This window comes from Sciurus carolinensis, chromosome 6 (assembly GCF_902686445.1).
Source record: "Sciurus carolinensis chromosome 6, mSciCar1.2, whole genome shotgun sequence".
Taxonomy (NCBI): Eukaryota; Metazoa; Chordata; class Mammalia; order Rodentia; family Sciuridae; genus Sciurus; species Sciurus carolinensis.
This window is the reverse complement of record NC_062218.1, coordinates 129,790,528-129,813,810: the sequence shown is the minus strand read 5'-3', so window position 1 is coordinate 129,813,810 and position 23,283 is coordinate 129,790,528. Positions and strand designations below refer to the sequence as shown.

The window sequence follows — 23,283 nt, the reverse complement described above, 5'->3', positions numbered from 1 at the left end:
TGTTTAAAGGCCTCCACTGCCTCCGACTCCGCAGGTCCAGTCGGGTTGAAGCAAGGGAGCAGACCTGTGTCTTGGCCAGGGACCCTAGTGATGGTTTGAACCCATCTGGATCCAAACCATGACGATGCCCTATCTTGGAAGAAACATCCAAGTTTGGGAAAGCTTGCCGTGGATAAGAGGTTGAAACTAGTTCAATAAATTATTTAATTACTAATGCTTCTAAGTCAGGGTTCTTAAATTCACATCGGAAATCCCGATTGACGCTTTTTCAAGAAAATGTTGGAAAATCTAGACCCACATTCCAGCACGAGCACTGCAGACTGGGGCTGAGAGGACTGCCTCTCTATAAACGCAGCCCTCTTCCAACCTAGCCTCCTGTTGGCCACTAATTTACATCAATTGTCTCAATTAATGATTCCTGTTATGAAACCACAGGATGTGATGTTGGTTGGGCGCTCCTTTATTTTAAAAAGCTGCCCTCTTAAATGAATGAATTTATTCAGCATTGAGTACTGAGACTTCTTTTCTGGGTCATTTATTTGTTTTATTTTTGTGGTACTGGGAATTGGACCAAGGAGCACTTTACCACTGAGCTACATCTCCATCCCATTAAAAAGCAATTTTTTTTTTTTTTTTTGAGACAGGGTCTCCCTAAATTACTAAGACTGACCCTGAACTTTTAATCCTGCCTCAACTTCCAAGTAGTTGGGATTATAGGCATGCACCCCCATGCCCAGCTCTGAGTCATATATTTTAAATTACTGTTTTGTGATAAAGCAATACATTATCATGGTGTGCTTGTATATACACCACAGAGTATCTTAAGGGGGATTGGCTCCAGGGAACCCCCCAGTACCAAACTGGGATGCTTGAGTCTCTTACATAAAATGGCATTGAGGCTGAACATGGTAGCATAGGCCTATAATCCAGTGACTTGAGAGACTGAGACAGGAGGATCCCAAGTTTTGAGGCCAGTCTCAGCAACTTAGCAAGGTCCTAAGCAACTTAGTGAGACCCTGGCTCCAAAAATAAAAGGGGTGAGGATATAGCTCAGTGATAAAGCACCTCTGGGCCAAATCCCCAATACAAAAAAAAAAAAAAAGAAAGAAAGAAAAGGAAATGGCATAACATTTGTGCATATATAGAACCTATGCACATCCTCTCCTATTTAAGTCATATTTAGATTACTTATATCTAATACAATGTAAATGAAATGTAAATAGTTGTTACATTTACTTATTTAGGGAATAATGATAACAAAAGTCTGTATACAGTATAGATTCAAAAATTTTTCCTAATATTTCCCATCCACAATTGGTTGATTTGGTGAATGTGGAACCTGCAAATTCAGAAAGCTAGCTGCATATATGTATACGTATATGTATATGTATATGTATATGTATAGAGAGATGGAGAGACAAAGAATACAAACATATGTGCAACAAAAGTCCTCCACCTCCCCTCCAACAGGTCTACACTTCTGGAGATTTATCTATACCTGTGCAAACAAGGACATGGATGTTCCACTGGACCTCCATGAGGACTGGGATTTTTGTCAACTACAGTCACTGCTGAATCCCAGCATCTAGAATAGTGCACATAAGAAGTGCTTAGTTGGTGAAAGAATATTTGTTGCAGATCCTGGAATTGGGTCATGAAGAATGAGTAGGAATTTACCAGGAGGGAAATGGCATTCTCAGTAGAGACAACATGAGATACAAAATCAAGGAGGATGCATCAGGAATACAACAATTTGGAACAGATAAGAAGTATGTGACTGGAGACGGGGAGTAGCTGAGACAAAATTCAAAGGATCTTAATTCCCCACCAAGGAGTATGGCCATTTTGAAGAACTCAGTGAGATGGTTTTAAGTACAGCAGTGACTGAAGTGTGCGTTTCTCTTGCTGGAATGGGAAGAGACTGAAAAACTGAATTCATTTTGGCCAGATAAGAGAGGGCAAGTCCTAAGCCAAGGATGTCTCTACAGTGAAGAAGGATCAGAAGTCCCAGTCAGAAACTAGATATTAGTAACTGTTCTGCTGTGGGAAGCCAGAGAGAGGGAAGTTGACAGTGTTCTGTGGGTCCAAGTATTCCACAGAGTGGAGAAAACTAGATGAGGGTTAAGAGATGAGAAATCCCAGGATTAGCTGAGGTCCCTGTGCTAAAGCTGTGGGTAGAGTTAGAATTGGCATCCCTGTTGGAGAGTTGGGGAGAGGCATTTTGGCAGTTGCAGGAGACGACAAACTTAAGAGGAGATACTTGGACTGGGGTTGTAGCTCAGTGATAGAGTACTTGCCTACCACGTGTTAGGCACTGGGTTTGATCCTCAGCACCACAAAAATAAATAAAATAAAGGTATTGTGCCCATCTACAACTAAAAAAAAAAAAACTTTAAAAAAAGCAATTAAAAAAAAGAGGAAATACTTGTGACTCATTCTTTGAGGGGAGGAAAATGAACTATTGGCTCCTGAGCTGGTGGAGGCTTAAGCCCAGGTCCCAGCATCCAAGGTGCATTTGCCATTAGCAAGTCTCTAACATGATATAGATAGCCGTGGACAACTCACTTCTCTCTGAGCCTCAGTTTCTTGATCTATAAAATAGGAATAATGAACACCACTCACAGAATGGTTAGGAGGATCAATTCAAATCCTGTCAGAAGGCACTGTAAACTGTAAAACATCCTATGAGCCTTGACCTGGATCTATATATAGCACAGCAAATAGACTCCACTTATGGCATACATCTTAAACCCCCTCATAGGTACTCTGAGAAGACCACCATTGAGCCAAGGTATGGCCCAGTTACAGAGCACTTGCCTAGCATGCATGAGGCCCTGGGTTCTATCCCCAATACTATAAAAACAAACAAACTCATCTTTTAAAAAATACCATTGACAATGATCTATGTCTGAAAGCAACCTCATCTCCACCCCCTACACAAATTAAGTCTAACTGAATCCCTCTGTCTGAATAAACTGAAGCAAGATATTTGAAAGAGTTGAATCAGGTGTATTAACTAGGGTCATGCTAGTTGCTGTAACAAATAAACCCTAATGTGTACAATGGCTCAAAGAAATTTGTTTCTGGAGAGCTGCCATAGCTGTCCAGGGCTCATATTCCAAGTTGATGGATGGCATCCTTCATGAGCTAATGCACAGACATCACTTTTTCCTTTTTATGACTCCACAATCCTCTAGGGCCTCATCTTCTATACACAGTGAGTTAAAGGAGAAAGATGTGGAGGACACACACCTATTTCTTCAAAACCTGGTCCAGAAATGGCACGTCATTCCACTCACACTTCATTGATGGGAACTGGTCACATGATCATAAGTGCCTATAATGTTCTTACTTTTCTTTTTTCTTTTTTCTTTTTTTTTTTTTTTTTTGCGGTGCTGGGGATTGAACCCAGGACCTTGTGAATGCAAGGCAAGCACTCTACCAACTGGTTATATCCCCAGCCCCACAAGTGCCTATGAGGGGTCCTGGGAAGTTGAGATTAGCCATGTGCCAGGGAGAGCAGGTGTGTAGTGAGGAGTGACTCGGTTTCTGCCATTGAAGAATTCAGGTCATAACCCTAGAAGTGGGCAGTGGGGCAGAGATAGATTATGGAGCAGGGGGTACTACCTTGTCTCTATAAAAGAAGTATCCCAAACCTGAGTGGTAGGTGCCTTGAGGTTCCTAAGTAAGCCCACACTTGGAGTAAAATATGAGTCCTTGTCATGGGAACGTGTATGTGTAAGTAGGAGGCAAACTGAGGACTCTGGTTAAAGGACCTGAGTTCATGTGTATCGCGCTCCCTCTGCCCGCAGAGAGAGACACGACAAACGTCTGAAGCTTTGGAAGTTTATTGTGCACAGTCCCTCTCCTATACTTCTCTTACTCCTAGCTTCCGCGCACTCCCAGCTTCTCTTCTCTCAGCTTCTTCCTCCGCCTCCGCCGCCACCGCTTCTTCCGCTTCTGCCTCTCTACTCTCCCACCCACCAGGCTTATATACACTTCAACCAATCAGGGGAGAGTACACGAGGTGAACGCGGACAGCTGCAAGCATAGGATAGGTACACGAGGGGGGCATGCTCTAGTCACATCGTTAACTAGCCAATCATTGGAATTCGCTGGTTGTTTACTGTATAGCTGGCCGCTTTTGGCTCAGCGTCAGGCGCCATCTTGACCATGCCCAAGGCTGGGGGTCCTGGAAACCCCGACACATGTGGGGTTCAGTCAGGGCTGAGGGTAGAGGTTACCCTTCAGGCAACAGTACTTGCTATGAACTGAATGTTTATATCCCTTGCAGTATTCATATGCTGAAACAATAACCCCCAATGGGATGGTATCTGGAGGTGTTGGAGATGAGAACTTGGGAGGTAACTAGGTTATGAGTAGGAATCTCTTATGGTGGCATTAGCACCCCTTAAGAAGAGACAGCAGGGTGCATATTTCCTCTTCTCTGCTTTTTCACTTGAGGATATAGACAGTCATCTGAAAACCTGGAAAGGGGACTTCATTAGACACGGAATCTGCCTGCACCTTGATCTTGACCATCCCAACCTCCAGAATTGTGAGAAATGAGTGTTTGTTGTTTAAATCACACAGTTCATGGCATTTTTCTTATCGAAACCTGAACTGAGACAGTCCTACACCAAGACAGGATTTCTATGTGAATGAAAATGAATGCACACAGCCTTTAGCATAGATGTACCTGATCTGTTCTCTTACCCAGGTAGGTGAGATGCACGTACCTGGTTATGTATGTCATTGGGGTGTCTGTACATATGGGCCTGTATACAGGTGTGCTTGTCACATGTGCCTATCCAAGGAAGTGAGCGCCTATGACTGAACACCCAGGCCACTGATGAGGGAGATCCCAAGTGTTTATGATATGTACACCTGAGTGGCCTGTGTGTGCATGGCCATGAACACAAGGTGTCTAGTGTATGTACACCTGGGCACATGCATGAGATGAGAGCCTATAGGTGTCTGGGATTAGGGTGGTAAATCTGCACGGTCACAACTGCTGGGGCACAGGTATTGAGCATGGCACTGCTCACACACAGTAGGTATGAGATCAGGGTGTGCTAAGCAAAGTTCAGATGTGGATATGCAGGACCCAGAGCACATGTTGGCATCTCCACAGGACCCTCTGCCAGGTGCCAGGTATGTAGGGGCCAAATGTGTGACCATGCACTCTGTCATACATAATCTTGGAGCTCCCAGGACTGAGCCAGACCAGGCGGGTCTCCTCCCTGGGTGCTGGGAGGCCTCTGCTGTGTGTTGATGTCTGCGTGGGGTGCTGCCAAGGGTGTGTTGGCAACGTGTGTGTGTGCGTGTGTGTGCGTGTGCGCATGAATGTGTGTGTGTGTGTGTGTGTGTGTGTGTGTGTAGGAAGAGGCGTTCGCTCTCTTAGACCTTGCTTCTTTCTGTGGTTTGGTTTCTATAGAGACACTTCCTGTGGCAGAAAAAAGAGGTAGTGAGCTGGTGTTTCAGGATGTGAGGGCCCGGAGGAGCAGAGCCGGGCTCTCTCTGACGCCTGCCTGCCACTGTGCAAGCTCTGGCCGGCACTGCCCACAGTCCCCATGGTGGGCGGCCCCCGCAGCAGGGACCTGTGATCAGCAGCGGCATGCCAGGGAAGCCCAAGCACCTGGGCGTCCCCAACGGGCGCATGGTGAGTGCCAGCTGTGGGCCAGGGCCACAAGGAGGGGGTGGGCACACCCAGGGTGGAGCCCAGGAGGCACACCCGGTAGGGACAAGCAAGAGCCCATGGGCTGACACCAGGCGGGAGAAGTAGGGCACAGATAGCCACAGGCAGTGGACCTGGTGCCCTTGCCCCAGGACCCTTCTGGATGGCCCTGCCAGGAGCCTGGTGCAACCCTGGGAATGAGACGAAAGCAGAGTGGGCAAAGGCTTCTGGTCCAGCATGCAAGCCCAACACGCTACTCCCTTACCAGCTACTGATGCTAGCCTCATCTGGAGCAGCTTGCATCCCAGGCTAGCAGGGAGAGCTGATATGCCCCTGGCCCACTGCTCACCTCTATTGTGGTCCAAGCCCCCACATCTCACTCAGTCCCTGTCCTCCCCTCCTCACTCCATGCCCCAGGTGCCCAAGGTCAGGTTAGGGGCAGCCCCTGCTCGGTCACTGCCCTCTATTTCCACTGCTCTGAAGGCTTTCTGCCCAAACTGGCATTCTTTGGGCAGTCTCAGATGGGTCTTCAGGGTTAGGCCAGGTTGGACAACTTCTACTTGTTCTATTCCTGGGCTTCCAGGAAGGGTGGGGGTATCTGAGCATTAGGATACCTCTGGCTGCAGTTGCTCCATCCCTTACACCCTCTCCCGAGTTACTTAACCCCCATCAGAGTTGCCTTCAAAGGTTCTAACTCTTTTCATTCATTCAGCAGATGGGGCAGGCTGTATAGGCCTCCTTTTCTCCCCTAGGGTTCTGAATTACTTGAAAGAGCCTCCCAACAACTCCAAGAAGACAGTATGTAGCACCCCCAAAATGGGTCCTAGCCTAGTACCACAGGACAAAGACAATGGATCTAGAATGACCTGGGTTTCAGTTTTAGCTCTGTTGTCCCTTACTGGCAGGGGTCCTCTCTGACCATCAGTTTCCTTATCTGTAAAATAAGGAGACTGAAATGTATCACAATCTTGTTAATATGACTAAGTAGAATGATGAATATGAGGTCCTTGACCCATTGTAAGAGCTGGGCAAATGTCAGCCCATTCTTCAAGGCTCTCCTGCCTCATCAAGAACCACCCCCAAGCCCTACCCCTGTTCCAGTTTCCAAGATCTGTCTCCATCTCTCCTCCCAGCATCTCTTTCTTGTTTATCTCTAGGCTGGCTTGGTTGGGAGACAGACAAATTTTTCAAAGCTCGCTCAACTCCATCTCACTGTCTTTACCATCAACCCAACTTTGAATGTTCAAGGACCATGAGGCCTTGTGCTTCCACCCCAGGGGAATGATGCTTTGCTTAACCTTCCCCAAATGTCCAGGCCACAAAACTCTTGGAGTAGCCGCAGGCCCACCTCAGAAGGTCAGTTGGATTGATGTATAAGAACAGAGCCCAGAACTGCAGGGCAGCACAGGGGGCCCAAAGACAGACCCAGCCTCTGGCCCTCCAGTGCTATCCATGGCTTCTCTACCCCAAAGTCATTCAGAGTAGGAAGAGTCCCCCAAGCTTTGACCCCAGTCCTATCAAGCCCATAAATGCACTGGCTCCTTGCAGCAGCTGTCACACACAGGATATTTTCACCTTCCTGGACCCATAATGAACTCTCTCTGTCAGCTCTTGGGATCCTCAGCATCACAGATTGCCTGCTGGCTGGCCACTGGATAGCTCTTTGAGGCTGTGCTCACCTGGGGGAGGGAGCAGTGGACAGGCATTGGCAACTGTGGCAGGGATGGGGATGGAGAGGCACCTGTTGGCCAGGAGTCTGATTCCTTCCAGAAGTTACCTCCCAAGGGAAGCTCAGAGGAATAAATAATGTGCCCAGGTCAGTTGTCAAGGAGAAGGGTCAGCATTTGGACACCTCCCCTCAGCACTACCTGGCTCTGGTTTTCCCCTCTGCCTGCCGCCACCCCCACCCTTCGTCATCCCCTGCTGATGCAGCTTCAGTTCTCAGCCTTTCTGTCACTCAGCTTATCAGGGAGTTGCAATGAAATTGTCATTTAGAGATGGCTCTTGGCCCCCTCCCAGGAATATCTTTATGCACCCCAGCTGCCACTGCACTTGGGCACTCTTGCTCACTCAGTCACTCGACCCTCCTCAGGGTCTACTGTGTGCTGCCCCTTCTTCGAGGCACTTAAGACCCAGGCCAGTGGCCCCAGTTCCTTCCCCCAAACATCTCTCAGTTTGGTAAGGCACAAAAGACATGGGTGAAATAAAATAGTGAAATAAAATTCAGTTTTGAGTTAGAGCTGCAGGTCAGGGATAGGGAAGGCTAAGAGGGGCACAGCAGGAAGAACTGAACTTCGCCACTAATTTCATGCACTGGAGAAGACGGTCCCTAAAGCTAGATGGAGAAATGGTGTCGAGATGCCTGCATGTGGGCAAACAGTTGGTGCAGATGGACTTGGACCAAGGGGAGGCTTCAAGTTAAGCCTGGTGAGGGGCAGTTATCACATTCTGTCACTGTCAGAGGGACCTGGTTAGTGTTCCCCTCCTGCCAAGGAGACCTACCTAGTAAATTCCATGTGTCTCTTTCTGTGTTCCTGGTGTCCAGCTTAAGGACAGGTGCTCCGGGGCAGTGTGGCCTTACAGAGGGGCTGATTCTGGGGTCAGCTACACAGGGCTGGCTTAGGATGAAGGGACCAGGCACCCAGGGTTGCGTGTAGACATCCCTGGAGAGACTCTCAGGGCATCCATTTTCTGAAGAATGAAATAAGACGATGGTAGAGGTGTCCTGGACAGAAGATGCTCAATAAATCTCCCTCCATTTTAGATCTGATCCCTTCAAAGGACACAGTTTAAGAGGAACCCCTAGGCTCTTCACCCCTCCTGAGCCTCCAGCCTCCTCTGCTCACAGGGAAGCAGTGTGGGGAAAAACTCATGTTCCAGAGGTGGACTAATCTCAGATCTGCCACTTCCCACCTCTAATTTCTTTGGTCCTCAGTTTCCTCATCTATAAAATGGGGGCAATGATACATGCTGCAGAGCATACATTTACATATTCTTACATGAATGGAGTGAGAACATGTGTGTAATGCCAAAGGGTGCCTGTCACACAGTTGGAGCTCAGGAAATTTGGGACCTCATCCTCACTTTAGTATCCCTCAGGTGCCAGCTGGTCCCTGAGGGTCCACTTCCTAAGGTCAAAGCTTGGCAAACTAAAGCCCAACTGTGGTCAGGGGTGTCACTGGTCACCACACCCTTCCTCACCCTGTCTTCCCCTTTTCTTCCATTCACTCTCCACTTCTCCTCAAGCTGGCAGAGACCAGTGAGGGGTGAGGGGGGCAGCCCTGCTCAACAAGACTTTCCCAGGCCAGGAGGAATCTGAACCCCACTTTGCCACAGGATGCAGCTTTACCAGAACACACTGGTTTCTTCACACACAGGGCCTCATTGAACCTTCACAGCAGCCTCAGGAGGTTGGGAAGGCTAAGCCCCCTGCTACCCAGCAGGAAATGGAGGCTCAGGGAAGAGAAGGTACTTGCCTCCCAGTGGCCAAGCTGGAATTGAACTCTATCCCTCCTCCATCCCAGTTCCAGATTTCTGTCCCTATACCTGCTCAGTCCCAACTGTGCTGTCAACAACTAGTGGGGCCAAAGAGGCTCCAGATGAAGGAGGCAAAGGCAGATGCTGGGGCTTCCAGTGACTGAGTCTTGGGGATGAAGGGTCACTATGGCCCTGAGGGCTGCTTGGGAGCACCCAAAGAGGGTGCCTTTGGAGCAGGGAGTTCACCTCAACCAGGCCCACCCTCTAGGAGCTACCAGACCCACATGGGAGAGGGGGCCAGACTTGGGGTGGCCTAGGCTTGGTCCTAAGGAAGGTTCTGAGGGATTGGTATTGAAAGATGACTGAGGTCAATGGGCAGGGATCTGGAACATTTCAGGGGTGCGTTTGCCGAGAAGCAGCTACTCAGAGAAAACAGCCTAGTAGGAAGCAGGAGTGGGTAGGGGTATGGGGAAAATAGAAAAGTTCCAGAGAGTGTAGGGTGGAGGTAAGGGGGAGGGTTCGTAGGCCCAGGGAGGGTTTTAACTGTACCCTGGCACCTGCAACAGGACTTAGTGGAGTCAGGGTGGGCAGGGTCCCAGATGGACCATGGGGAGGGGCAGGGCCTGGAGCGCCCCACTTAAGGGCACAGACATTCCCTTGAACTTAATGTAGAAATGAAACCTCTGAGATCTGAACCCAAGGGAGCACGGGCTGCTCGGGTTCCCGCACCTTTGGCCAAGTCTGTGATTTCTGGCCACAGAGGGCCCCACGCAAAGGGGAGGCTGAGAAGCAGGCAGGACAGAGGCGTGAGGGAAGGGGCAGGCCAGACAGCCCCGGCGGAGTGCGAGGGCGATGACTCCCGGAGAACTGGGGGGAGGGTGCCGAGGTCTCTGAAGCTGGGAACACAGCGGCAGCTGCAGAGCAGCCCCGGGGAGGAAGAAGGCACGGAAGAGGGAAGGCAGGTGCGGGCTGTCGAAGCCTCCAGGAAGGAAAAAAGCGGGCCGGAAAAAGAACCTCGCAGCGGGTGGGGAAGGGATTCCACGTGCCCCTGTTCGCACCTGCCTCGCGTCCCCAGGAGTTAGGACTTTCTCCCGTAACTGTGGGAAGCACTGACATTCGTTGGGGAAGATGACTCTGATGACGCGGGTCACCTGGGGGAGTGGAGAGGTAGGGCAAGCGAGGGCGGGGCCGGGGGAGGGCGCGCAGGGCGTGGTGTGCCGGGGAGCTTGGCCCACGCCCAGCCCTCTCGGTGCAAACTTTGTCTCCTGCTCAGCAACTTCTTACTCCATGCACCAGATGGGAGAGGGGGGCTCAGGGAGGAGTGCAAGGTCTAAAACTAGAAAAAGGCAGCATCAGGCATCAACAATAATATCATCAACAGTGAACATCTATTACCTTACAGATAATCTGCTGAGTTCTTTATGTTTACTTATTAAATGGAAACTTCAAAAGTCGCCCCAATTTTAAGAGAAGAAAATAAGGCACAAAGAGGTTATGTATATTTTCCAAGGTCACAAAGCATAAATTTGAACTCAGGCTGTCTGGGGGCAGTGCGTACTTTCCACTGCTTTCAAAGTAAGGTAGATGTAGCAAACTGGTTCAAAGGCCCCCTGAGGGGAGTCTAAGTTCCTTTTAGGGAAGAGGATGGCAGCTCAGTGCCAGTCAGGGTTGCTGTGCTGGGAAGAAACTCAGGACACCTGGAGCATCACAGTCTTAAAAAGAAGACATAAAGTTAGGTTTTTACATAAAATCTATTGATTTTTAAATGTAGGAAAGTTCTTTAAACTTATTTAAAAAAAAAAAACTTCTGGGGAACAACAGTATAATAATAAGATTTGGCTTACAGATGGCTACTCTGTGATATGGATGTTACCATGGTGGAAGCCAGGAGTAGAGAAACAGGACAGGGAAGGCTTTCTGGGGGAAATGTTGCCAGGCCTGTTTCCAGTGGGGTTGAAAGAAGGAACAGGTGATGGAAGCTCTTATGACAGAGCCTAATAAAAGTGTAGGAGGTGAGAGGGAGGGAGGAATTGGGGATGACTCAGGTGATGGGAAGAAAGATGGGGAATGTAAGAAAGCTGATTCGGTTCTCCATTTTGGTGGAGACAGAGGGGTTTCCATTTGGGATTGGTTGAGTTTGAATAGTTCACTTGGTAGAAATGCTGGTAGGAAGTTGGCTACATATGGTTGGAGCAGGAGATCTGGGAGTAGGGTGGGGTGGACAAAGAGCCAGGACAGAAGGGTAGTCTAGGGAAGGGTAGAGGTCATCCTGTATGGGTAGGGGATCATGAGGAAGCCAGGGAGCTGCTAGGAAGGTAGGAAGGGAACCTACAGAAACCCAACAGTAATTTTGAGAGGAAGATTTTTCTGTTTCACTAATGATTGGGATTCCCAGAGAAGTTAGTTCCTGTATGTTGTGGGGGATGATGGAGTTGGCCTATACAGCAGTGCTAGTCATAGTGTGACCCAGTGGCATTAGCATTACCTGGGAGCTAATTAGAAATGGAGAGCCTCGGGAGCCTATCCTGGATCTACTGAACTTCTGACAGTGGGTCCCTCCTGGTCATTCTATGCTAAAGTTGAAGATCCAATGTTCTATACTATAAAAATAGCACCCTGTGCCTTGCCCAAGGTGGGATGGGACCTGTGGAAGACCTGCACCCCAAGAGGAAACAGTTGGAATAAGGTGATCATTGACTAGAGAGACCTCTCCTTCCTCTAAGACAACAGCAAGTATTGATAAAGTCTTTAACATGTGCTTGCCACTGTTCCATATGCTATAAATATATTAAATGGATTCAGATCCTCACAACAGCCCCAGGAAGGAAGCTACTATTCTTAGCATCATCCCCTATTTACAGACAGAGGCCAACAAGTGAACTGATTTGCCCAAAGTCACACAGCTAGTTAGTGGCAGAGATAGGATTAAAGTTGCAATGCACACTTGGGCTTACCCATCAAGGGCTGGGAGAAGAGGGAACCAGGGGCCACCACAGGTTAACTGGCATAAGTCCCAGCACACAGTGGTTGGCACATGATGGAAAAGAAACCTGGGCAGCCAAAGCAAAACCCTGACCAAGCAGTGACTGACTGGGGACACCCAGCATGCTTCTCCAGGTAGAGAAGAAGAACACAGTTCCAGCTCCCAGGAGGTTGGAACTGTCCCTTGGAATTCCTCATTGAGCTCTGCTCTGATTTTTTACCTTGGATCTCTCCTAGGTTCTGGCTGTCTCAGATGGGGGTAAGTGACAGAATGTGGAGACCTGGCTAGGGGGCAGAGGGGAGGGAGGTGGAAGTGACTGGGGATACTCTGTCACTTAAGAATTTTCCAGGGAAAGTGTCTGTTGAATAGATGCCTACTTGGGGGTGGGGTGGGGCCTGGGACCAGGGAAGGAAACCAGGCTCACCCCCACTTGTCCATCCACCTGCAGAGCTGAGCAGCACAGCAGGGTCCCAGGGCCAGGGTGAGGGCAGAGGCAGCTCCCTCAGCATCCACAGCCTCCCCAGTGGCCCCAGCAGCCCCTTCCCCACGGAGGAGCAGCCTGTGGCCAGCTGGGCCCTATCCTTTGAGCGACTGCTGCAAGACCCACTGGGCCTGGCTTACTTCACAGTAAGTTCTAGGGTGGGGTGAGATGGGAAGAGCAGATGGCAGATGATTCTGCAGGAGGAGGGGCAGGAGTAATGGGAGAGGGCATGGATGGAACTTCAGGCTGGTGGGCGTGGGGCTCTTTCCTCCTCTCCACCATTCAGTCTTTCTTTGGCGCCCTCCCTCTTCTCCCAACTGGGAACTCTTCCTTCTATCTCTCTTCATCTCTGCTTATTTTCTCTCTGTGCCTCCGGATCTGCAGCCATCTGTATGTCTGGCCCTATCTGTCTGGCTGGTCTCTTGGTCCAGTGTCTGTCCCAATCTCTTTGAACACATTCCCCAATTCAGTCTCTGTGTCTGACTGCCTCCCCCTTTCTCCTCCTCCCAGGAGTTCCTGAAGAAGGAGTTCAGCGCGGAGAACGTGACTTTCTGGAAGGCCTGTGAGCGCTTCCAGCAGATCCCAGCCAGCGACACCCAGCAGGTGGGCTGGGGGGAAGGGAGCTGGGTCAGAGAGGTGGGGCCGGGTCGACCCCGACCTTCTTCCCCTGTCCTCCTCCCCCAGCTAGCCCAGGAGGCACGCAACATCTACCAGGAGTTCCTATCCAGTCAGGCATTGAGTCCTGTGAACATCGACCGGCAGGCCTGGCTGGGTGAAGAGGTGCTGGCCCAACCCCGGCCGGATATGTTTCGGGCACAGCAGCTTCAGGTGAGCGGTGTCAAGGGGCCCTGCCTGCGCTGAGAGAGTGTGGCCTTGGAAAGAGACAAATGGGAAGGGGGCGAGGTCAGATGCAGGAGCCTGAGCTGCGAAGGGAAGGGGATTAACCTGGATGCGGAGCCAGAGCCAAATGCTGGAGTCTGCGGGAGGTACTAGAGGCTACGGTGAAGGACCGGCTGAGGGCGGGGCTTAGCTCAGTTGGGTGCGGGGCCCAGAGTAGGGGCGGGGCCCAGGCCCTGGAGTACCCCGGAGTTGTACCTCGGGAACTGATCCTCTGTAGGTTGGGGGCGAGCCTGCCTGAGGGAGTACTCGCCCACCCACCCAGCCCCCTGCTGACTTCCGGTACGTTTGTCCCGGTAGATTTTCAACTTGATGAAGTTCGACAGCTATGCCCGCTTCGTCAAATCTCCGCTGTACCGCGAGTGCCTTCTGGCGGAGGCGGAGGGGCGCCCCCTGCGGGAACCCGGCTCCTCCCGCCTCGGCAGCCCTGACACCACAAGGAAGGTGAGGATGAGCGGCGGTGGGAGGCTGGGGAGCCAGCTGAACGTCTTCAAGAGGGTACACCGCTGAGTGCACATCTATGGGTGTGAGCCCATGATCTGTGTGTGGGCTGGGGCCTTCCCTGTACCCGCAGAAGCCGAAATTGAAACCTGGGAAGTCGCTGCCTCTGGGTGTGGAGGAGCTGGGGCAGTTGCCAGTAGCTGAGGGTCCTGGTGGTCGCCCGCTCCGCAAGTCTTTCCGTAAAGGTGAGGGCAGGAGAAGGCCCTAAAGAAGGGGTAGGGGAGTTTGGGCAAGTTTTGGGAATGTCCTCTTCCTCCTGTTTGGCCCACCGACAATCGGTAAGTCTGAAAAATAAATAAATAAATAAATGAAATCCACGTTCCTGAGACCACCTCATTTCTCTGGGGGATTTGTTCCCATACTAGACCCCAGAAGTTAGGAAGATCTCCATAGTAGCAATACTTCCAGGGACCTATACCACGTTGGGCCTCTGCAAGATAGCTCCAAACAAGGTCCACAAGGTGGGGGAAGAAGCCTTGTGGAATGGATGGAGGGAAGAGGGGCTATTCCAGCTTATAGCTTCCTCTCCCCTAGAGCTAGCTGGAGGGGTCGCAAACTCAGTCTTGCGCCGAGAGTCTCAGGGCTCCCTCAATTCCTCCGCCAGTCTGGACCTCGGCTTCCTTGCCTTCGTCAGCAGCAAATCTGAGGTGAGCTGACTGTTGGGGGAAATGAGGTGCAGTACAGGTTAGGATCACTACTCAAAGGTCCTTTATTTGATCCCCGTCGTTCCCAGTTGATGTTCCCCCTTCCATTCCTGACTTGCCCTGCGTAGCTAGCTAACCCCTCTGACTCCTTCTTTTCTCTCTGTCCTCACTACATTGGTCCCCATGCTTGTCATGGGTGCACATCCTCAGCTGGCAGATGTGTGTGCATGTGTGGATGCCCAAGTGAACATGGCTTGTGCTTGTTTTAATGGGTGAAACTGTCTTTGAGTGCCCACAAACTTGGGTGTGCATATCTTTCTTCCTTCCTAGTAGGATGCCTCTTAGCTGCCTCCAGGTGTGTCCTAGATTCTGTGTGTGCCCCAGTGAGTTTACCTGTCTTTGTGTCTGCGTTCCTTGCATGTGTACAAACAACTTCCCCCAACTCCTGCCCATGATCAGAGCCACCGGAAGAGCCTTGGGAGCACCGAGGGAGACAGTGAAAGCCGGCCAGGGAAGTACTGCTGTGTGTACCTGCCTGATGGAACAGCATCCTTGGCCCTGGCCCGACCCGGCCTCACTATCCGCGACATGCTGGCAGGCATCTGTGAGAAACGAGGCCTCTCTCTACCTGACATCAAGGTCTACCTGGTGGGCAATGAGCAGGTATAAACTTGACCTGGCCCCAACTCTAAACTTCTTCCTGATCCTGACTCCAACTCTATTCCCAATCCACTAGAACAACCCTAATTCTAACCCCATTCCCTATCACCACCCTCTTTCTAACTCTATCCTGCACCACAACCCTACCTATCCCATGCCAACTCCACATTGACCCCAGTACCAACATTTTACTCAAACTTGAACATCTACCACGTTCCACAAAAATCCTATCCCACTCCATGCCAATCCTGGTTTATGACTTTATCCATCAACCTACTGTGATGGTCTCAAGGAGGTAAAGCCAGAAGTCACTGCTGGATCTGGGATTCCCCCCTTTCTTTCACTCCCACAGTTCAGACTATCATTCACACAGGCCCACCCCTGAAATTGCCACTTGCGGAGAAGCCATACCTCCTCTGCCACTGGGGGCATCCAACTGCATGTATCCCCCAAACAACTTTCCTTTAAATGCAAGCTAGCATTACTCTTTAAAGAGGACCCTAGAGGAAAACTTGCTCTCAACAAAACCATCCAGTCTGGGCTCAATGGTGCACCTCTGTAATCTCTGCAGCTCCAAAGGCGAGGCAGGAGGATTTCAAGTCCAAAGCCAGTCTCAACAACTTAGTGAGGCCTTAAGCAACTTAGCAAGGCCCTGTCTCTAAATAAAGTAAAATAAAAGTCTGGGACTGAGCCACAGGGATTAAGTGCCAGGAAGTTTAATCCCTGGTACCAAAACAAAAGCAAAAAACATCCAGTGGGGTGGGGGTGGGGCGTGGAAGGAACAATGCCACATTCCAGGGGGACAATCAAGATTTCATTTACCTGGTAGCCAAGTCCTAAAGCCCTGACAGGGTGGGTGAACTGAGGAACCCAGACCCAGGCTCCACCCTCCAGGCTAGTGATAACTAAGCAGAAGGAGTCAAACCTCCAGAGGGAGTCTTTTGGGGACAGGTAGGTATTTCTGGTCAGGGATGGGAGGCCTCATGGAAGAGGCAGCAATCAATGAGGATGGGGAAGAGTTTGTCTGACAACTGTGGGAGACAATATTCCAGGCAGAGGAAAGAGCTTAAGTAAAGGTCTGGAGGTCAGTACTTACAGGACATGTTCAGGGACCTGGAGTGCAGGGGTGTGATGGCAGCAGTAGGAGGCACTCTGCCCACTCTCTCAGGCCACTAGAGCAGCTGCCAATAGCCCAGATGGGTTTTCATGCCTGCTAAATATAACTTTGCCACCCACACTCCACCTGTCCCTGTAGCACAGCACAGGCCTACTGTCTGGGAGAGGCTGTCCCCCTCCCTCTCACACTCCCCACCCCTGGGCTAGCATAGGCAGTGGGGCCTCAGGGTGTGGTAATCACTAGAGTTACTCTTTATGTACCTACTGTGTGTTGGGCACTGTACCAGATGCTTCGATTCTTTGGTCTCATAGAAGTTTGGGCCTTTTTTTTTTTTCTTAGTATTTTTGTTTTGTGGAACTGGGCATTGAACCCAGGGCCTCTCACATGCTAGGCAATCACTCTGCCACTGAGCTTTATCCCCAGCCCAAGAAGTATCCTTAGTAAGGAGGGAATGGAGACAAATGAACACGTGTTTAAAAGGGGACAAAGCTTGGGTAGTTGATCAAAGGTGGGTGGTGAGGGAGAAAATGTATCCAGCTGTTCTGGTTGAGTTTTCCATGACAAGAGGGCAGCTGTTCAGGAGGCAGACCAGTGATCCAGACCTGTCTGCCTCTTACAAAGCATCCCAGTTATTGTTTAATGTCCACTACACCCCTGTTTCTCATAAACTTCCCAAGTTTCCTCCAGCATATGTGCCAATCTTTTCCTTGGCCTTGGCCTTATGAGGCTCCAGCTCCAGCTTGGTACAACTTATTACCCCATCTGCCTCCTACAGTTCTGTTACCTATGGGCCCTTCCCTCTAGTAGGGAGCCACTCTGGAGGCCAGAAGAGGAAATTAAAGTGGTTTCCCAATACCCCCAGGGATGGCTCTGGGTGGGGGGAGGGACTCTTAGAACCTGCCTGGCTTCTGCAGAAGGCCCTGGTACTGGATCAGGATTGCATTGTGCTGGCGGACCAGGAAGTGCGGCTGGAAAACAGGATCTCCTTCGAGTGAGTGTTCCTCCCCGAGGCCAGGTCTCTGGTCCCAACAATCATTTCCAGCCTGATTCTGTCTATTGTTCTCCTAGTCTCATCTTGGGCTACACCCCTTGTGATAGAAGCTCCGCCCCTGGCTAAAGCTCCTCCCCAAACCTGTTCGGCCCTACCTACCGGTTCAAACCCTGCCCCTTCTGGGGCCCGTTATGGGAGGGTTGCGGGAGAGAGGGGCTGGCTATCCACCCCTCTGTAGCCGAGGGTCCTGTGCAGGCTCGAGCTGGCAGCACTAGAGCGCGTGGTGCGAATCTCGGCCAAGCCCACCAAGCGGCTGGAGGAAGCGCTGCAGCCCATCCTGGCGAAGCATGGCCTGAACCTGGAACAGGTGGAACTGCACCGGGTGAGCAGTGGGGCCTCTGACCTGGGCGGGGGGCAGTACTGTGGGGAGCGAGTATCCTGTCCCCAGGGCTGCTGACCTCTCCCCACAGCCAGGAGAGAAGCAGCCGCTGGATCTGGGGAAGCTAGTGAGCTCAGTGGCGGCCCAGAGATTGGTTTTGGATGCTCTTCCAGGTAAGGGGACATTGGCCCAGGGCTTGATCTGGTATGGCTCTGGCCAAAGAGGAAGAGGGTCTAGTAGGGATGCAAACACACCATCGGTGGCTCTCACTATCACAGGTGGGAAGATTCGTGAAGCCCGCAACATATCTCCCTGCCACAGCCAGGTGAGCAAAAACCCAGGGTGCCATCTACCACCTGCTACTTTTTGTCTCCTACTTTGTCTCTGACCCCACATTTTTGCAGGGATGCCCTCCTAGAGTCCAGGACAAGGCTTCTCATTCCTCTCCAATGTCCCCCAGTTCACTGGTGGAGGTGCCTAGTAGTTCCACTGGGAAACGGCAAACCTGTGACATTGAAGGTACAGTGGGGGGATGGTGGAAACTGGAGACAAGAGGGACTAAGGGATTAGGCCTGGGAACCATTGAAGGTGGCATCGGAGAGGCTTGAGCTAAGACAGGGGACTGAGTACCATTGAGGCTGAAGTGGGCGGGCTGGGGACCTTGGAGTTGGGACCAGCAGGGTTGGGGTAAGGGGCTGGGTGCCATTGGTGCTGGTTCAGGGAGGCTATGGCCATAGTGAGGCAGCAGAACTGAGGTGGGTTCCCATAAGCAGCTCTGTGAGGGTGGGCCTCCTAACTGTGGCTGCTCCCAGGGCTGGTGGAGCTGCTGAACCGGGTGCAGAGCAGTGGGGCCCATGACCAGAGGGGCCTCCTTCGAAAAGAGGACCTAGTGCTTCCAGAATTTCTGCAGCTGCCTGCCCAAGGACCCAGCTCCCAGAAGGCCCCACCACAAACTCAATCATCTGTCCAGCCCAGGGAGGGGCCCTCAGACTCCGCTGTCCACCCAGCCCTCTGACACCTGTGTAAGAGTCCAGGCCTGCTGCATGGTACCTGGCAGGCCAAGCATGTCATGGCTCCACTTTGCATGCCCTGTCTGTGCCATGAGTGTCCCTGGTCCCTTCCTGCTATGGGCAGGCCCATTCAGGAAGAGTCAGGAGTGGGTGGAAAGGACACTCAGAGGAACCACACCCCACAGCTGCCACTACCTGGTCTCTCACAGGCTCACTCAACCATCCTTTGTAGCCAGGTCACTGGGGGAAGGTGGATATGGCCCCTTGGTGTGGTTGTGCCCAATGCAGAGGGGTGGCGTTGGCTGTGCCAGCCTCCCCAGCCTGTGCCAAGTTTCAGCAGTGGGAAGGAAAAGGGGCTGGCCCCTCTTTAGGGAGTTGGTATAAGTGAGGCCTGGGGGTACAGGTGGGTAGCCCCTTCCTCCACCCACATAGACTCTACTGTACATATGGATTTAGCAGTTGGCTTGGGGCAGCTGGGTTTGTCCTGGATGTATTATACTGTTATTATTATAATAATAATTATTATTATTCTGCCATGAGGTGTGTTCCTTGTGTGCCAGTCTGCCTTGTGCACCCCACTACCCCAACAAACCACACTGCCTCTGTCACCAAGGTCAGTGCCAGGAAGTTCTTGGGCACTCAGGATGTACCTCCTGACTTCCTGTTTTCAGAATCTCTCTTCCTGACTGCAAAGAATATGGGGGGTGGGGGTGCATGTGTGAGAGAGAGAGAGAGAAAAGAGAGATCCCTCCCTCCACAGCTGTGCCTTGACCATCATCCAGCTGTTCCACAGTCTCTGTGGATCTAAATATGTCATTCTGGTTGCTGTTCTCTGCTTCAATTTGGGACCCAATGTATCTCTATGCACATAACTGGGGGCTCCCTTAAGTGCATCAAAGGCCTATCTTGTCACTGGCTGTGGGAGGCAGATTCTCATCCTTGCTTGCTTTGGCTGGGTGGTCTTCCCTGTCTCCAGGAGGGAAACAGGGAGGACCTCCCAGAAAGAGGGCCCTCCGCCTGCAGGGAGAGAATTGAGACTTGGTCCCAGCCCAGAGAGGTAAGTGCTTCCACAGGGGAAGCAAGGGGATTTAAGGGAGCCTCTCCAGAGGGATGAAGGGGAATCCTTCCTGACTCAAATAGGTCAGGCTGCATTTACTGATGTCCCTTCCAGGAACTTCCTCTATATTCTCCCTTCTCATCTAACTGGTTCCTCTTCATCCTTAAAAATTATGGAACAGATCATGGGTTTTGCTGGACCTCCTCCCTTCTCTGAGGACTTCAGTCCTCTGCCCCCTCATCTCATTTTATCTAGCTAGTTTAACTGAACCCCAGACTGCTGGGGTGGGCTGATGTTCATGCCTGGCCAGTCAGACATTCCATTTCCCTGACCAATCAGAGTTTGGTTGAGTGTTGGTTCCCTAACCACAGTTGTTCCAGTCAGAATTTCAACCTGGTTCATTTTCTACCGTCCCCTGGGGATTTGGACAAAGGACCTGCAGGAAGAGATTCTGCATGCAAATGAAGCCGACGCAGGAGAGCAGGAGGAGAGATGGAAGGAGATTCCTGACAAGGTTTAGGACAAAGTTCACTCTGCCTGAAATCAACCATTCCTAGACTTTCCCTTTAAGCAAACCTACACACACACACACACACACACACACACACACTGGGGACTGTACCCAGGGGTGCTTAATCACTGAGTCATATCCCAGCTGTTTTTTATATTTTATTTTTGAGATAGGGTCTTGCTAGGTTGCTTAGGGCCTTGCTAAATTGCTGAGGTTGGCTTTGAATGTGCTCCATCCCCCTGCCTCAGCCCCCTGAGCCACTGGGATTACAGGCATGAGCTACTGCACCAGCTGTGTTAGGTTTCTAAGACCTGTAACTACAAAAACCCTGCTTCATTAACAATATCAGCAGTCTCATTCTCAGTGAAATGTGCAGGGACACTTTGGGATCCTGGCAGGGGATTGCATAGCACTAGAGTCACTGTGTAAGGCCAGGGATGGGAATGGGAAGACAAAGTCCTATCCCTTCCCAACCAGCCACAGAACTTCTGCCAAACTTCCTGGGATGTGGAACTTTTCCACTGTGGTTGTAAACATCCTTCTATGTGCCCCAGTATATAGAGATGGGGGTAAACAGTTAATGGGTAGCCTATCTCCCCAAAGTTGGCAGATCTTGCAGGCCAAACCCACTCTTCACCCAATCCTAAACTTCTGCAGATTCAACCATGATGCCTGTTACTCTTAGGGATCAATGGGATTGCCCTGTGGGAAAGGGGTCATGGGTCAGGTAGAAGATCTCCCACAGAAGTTAGCTTCTGTGGTTGTGTGGTGGTACATACCTGTAATCCCAGTGACTTGGGAGGCTGAGGTAGGAGGATCCCAAGTTCAAAGGCAGCCTCAGCAACTCAGGGAGGCCCTGAGCAACTCAGCAAGACCCTCTCTCTAAATAAAATATTAAAAAGGGCTGGGGATGTGACTCAGTGTTTAAGTGCTCCTGGGTTCAATCCCTGGTATCCCTCACTCCCCCAAAAAAGTTAGCCCCACTCAGAGGAGGAACTCACATTTACTAAGGTTCCCAAGTTAGATATATTCCATCATTTTTGTCTTCACAACAAACAACCTGGTGTGTTGCAGGAGGGAAAGTGACAAGCCTAGGATGCTGCAAAGAATTGTCACTGGTGCTTCACCAGTACTCAGACTGCCTGATGCAGGACATATGCCAGGGCTTGGGTGATGCAGAAGCCCTCAGCGAGGAGCCAGGGTCCTCCTGTGCAGGAGGTATATAGGTAGAGCTACTCTAGGCAGTGATTTGGGAGTACCTGCTAAGAATTAAAAATAGCATATGACCCTTAGTGATGCCCCTAGAGAATCACTCACTCCAGGTATGAGCAGGCCAGACCCTGTAGGGTTATCTGTGACACAAAATTTGGCAGACAACCAAATGTGGGTGAGATGTGGGGATAATAAAATAATAAAATGTGGGTGAGATGTGGCATGTCCATGCTCTGCAATACCACACAGCAGGTAAAGAATTGGGTACAGCATGTCCTAATGTGGAAAACTTTCTAAGACATGTTTTTATTCCACAAAATAAAGCAGAACAGTGCCTATGGCATGATACCTGTTTTAATCTGTTTTCTGGTGCTATAACTTAATACCACAGGCTGGGTAATTCATAAAGAATAGAGGTATATTGGGTTGGGAGTGTGGCTCAGTGGTAGAACATGTACATAAGCATGCTGATTTCAATTCCCCACACCAGAAAATTAATCAATTTTACTAAATTAAAATAGAGGTTTATTTAGCTCACAGTTCTAGAAGCCAGGAAATCCAGAAGCATGGTACTGGCATTTGGTGAGGGCCTCCTTGCTGAATCATAACATGAAGTACATCACATGGTGAGATGGAGCAGACTAGCCTAAGAGCTGGCTTTTATAACAAAACCATCCTCCAAATAACACGTTAATCTATTAATCCATGAATGGATTAATCCACTAACGAAGGCAGATCCTTCAAAACCCAATCACCTTCCAAAGGTCCCACCTCTCAGCACTGCTGCACTAGAATCCAAGTTTCAGCACATGAGCTTCTGGGGGACACGTTCAAACCATGGGAATGCCTTTATAAAAATCACAGACAAAAACCTATGTACAGAAAAGAGAGTGAATATTCTAGATGTATATACACCAAACTGACAAGGAGACAGGGAGGGAATCAGGATTGGTCAAAGGAGACTTTCACCTTAGATTTAATGTTTTTAAAGAATGCATTTAAAAAATAAATTTAAGGGGCTGGGGTTGTGGCTCAGTGGTAGTTTGCCTAGCTCGTGTGAAGCACTGGATTCGAACCCTAGCACCACATAAAACTAAGTAAACCAAATAAAGGTATTGTGTCCACCTGCAACTAAAAATATTTTAAAAATAAATACATACATAAATAAATTTAATACTGCAAAGAACTACCTAAGGAACCTTCTTTGTCACTGCTAGCCCACAGATGCAGCAGCAGGCTGGTGCTCCATGGGGCAGCCATTCCTGAGAATAAGTTGCACCTGAAGGGATCTGGCCTGGTAGTCAGGGGACTCTAGATTCTGGGGGTTGTGGAAGCTGGAGTTCATTTCCACAGGGAAACAAAGGCCCAGTTGGGGAGGCATTCACCTGGTTGGTTACGTTGAATCTGATGCAGCCGAGAACAGGCACAGGGCCAAGAGCCACATAACTCCAGTGGGTGCCATTCACATTCCTGATAGTCCTGAAGGGGCCAGGAGAAGCTGGGAACCTGAATGTGTAGATGTGCCCCAGGTTCTGGGCAAGGGCATCTTAGCATCTGTCTCCAGAGAACTGGCTTGAGGGTAGAGCAGAGACAAAAAACAAAAGGAGCATCATGGAATCTGTGTCCTACCTCCAAGCCAGCCTAGGGCATGTCTGGTTGAAGTTGTGGCTGGTAAAGATGAGTAGA

The 23,283-nt window shown here is 50.4% G+C and overlaps 1 protein-coding gene across 1 annotated transcript; it reads left to right on the top strand.

Moving 5' to 3' along the window:
• Nucleotides 1–5,485: 5,485 nt before the first annotated feature.
• Nucleotides 5,486–19,351, top strand: Rgs14 (regulator of G protein signaling 14). Its single transcript, XM_047556059.1, has 15 exons — nucleotides 5,486–5,662; nucleotides 12,374–12,395; nucleotides 12,586–12,764; nucleotides 13,129–13,221; nucleotides 13,303–13,446; nucleotides 13,816–13,959; nucleotides 14,090–14,201; nucleotides 14,551–14,663; nucleotides 15,120–15,323; nucleotides 17,352–17,428; nucleotides 17,684–17,810; nucleotides 17,899–17,980; nucleotides 18,086–18,132; nucleotides 18,212–18,326; nucleotides 18,620–19,351. The coding sequence occupies exons 1-15, from the start codon at nucleotides 5,618–5,620 to the stop codon at nucleotides 18,820–18,822; spliced, it is 1,707 nt and encodes a 568-aa protein (XP_047412015.1). The 5' UTR covers nucleotides 5,486–5,617; the 3' UTR covers nucleotides 18,823–19,351.
• The last annotated feature ends 3,932 nt before the right edge of the window (nucleotides 19,352–23,283 follow it).

Bases quoted from the DNA above. Each gene is read 5' to 3' on its own strand.
- Rgs14 (XM_047556059.1), top strand. From the start codon at position 5,618: ATGCCAGGGAAGCCCAAGCACCTGGGCGTCCCCAACGGGCGCATG. The intron at 13,222-13,302 runs GTGGGCTGGGGG...CTCCTCCCCCAG, and splicing joins CAGCCAGCGACACCCAGCAG to CTAGCCCAGGAGGCACGCAA. The intron at 13,960-14,089 runs GTGAGGATGAGC...CTGTACCCGCAG, and splicing joins GCCCTGACACCACAAGGAAG to AAGCCGAAATTGAAACCTGG.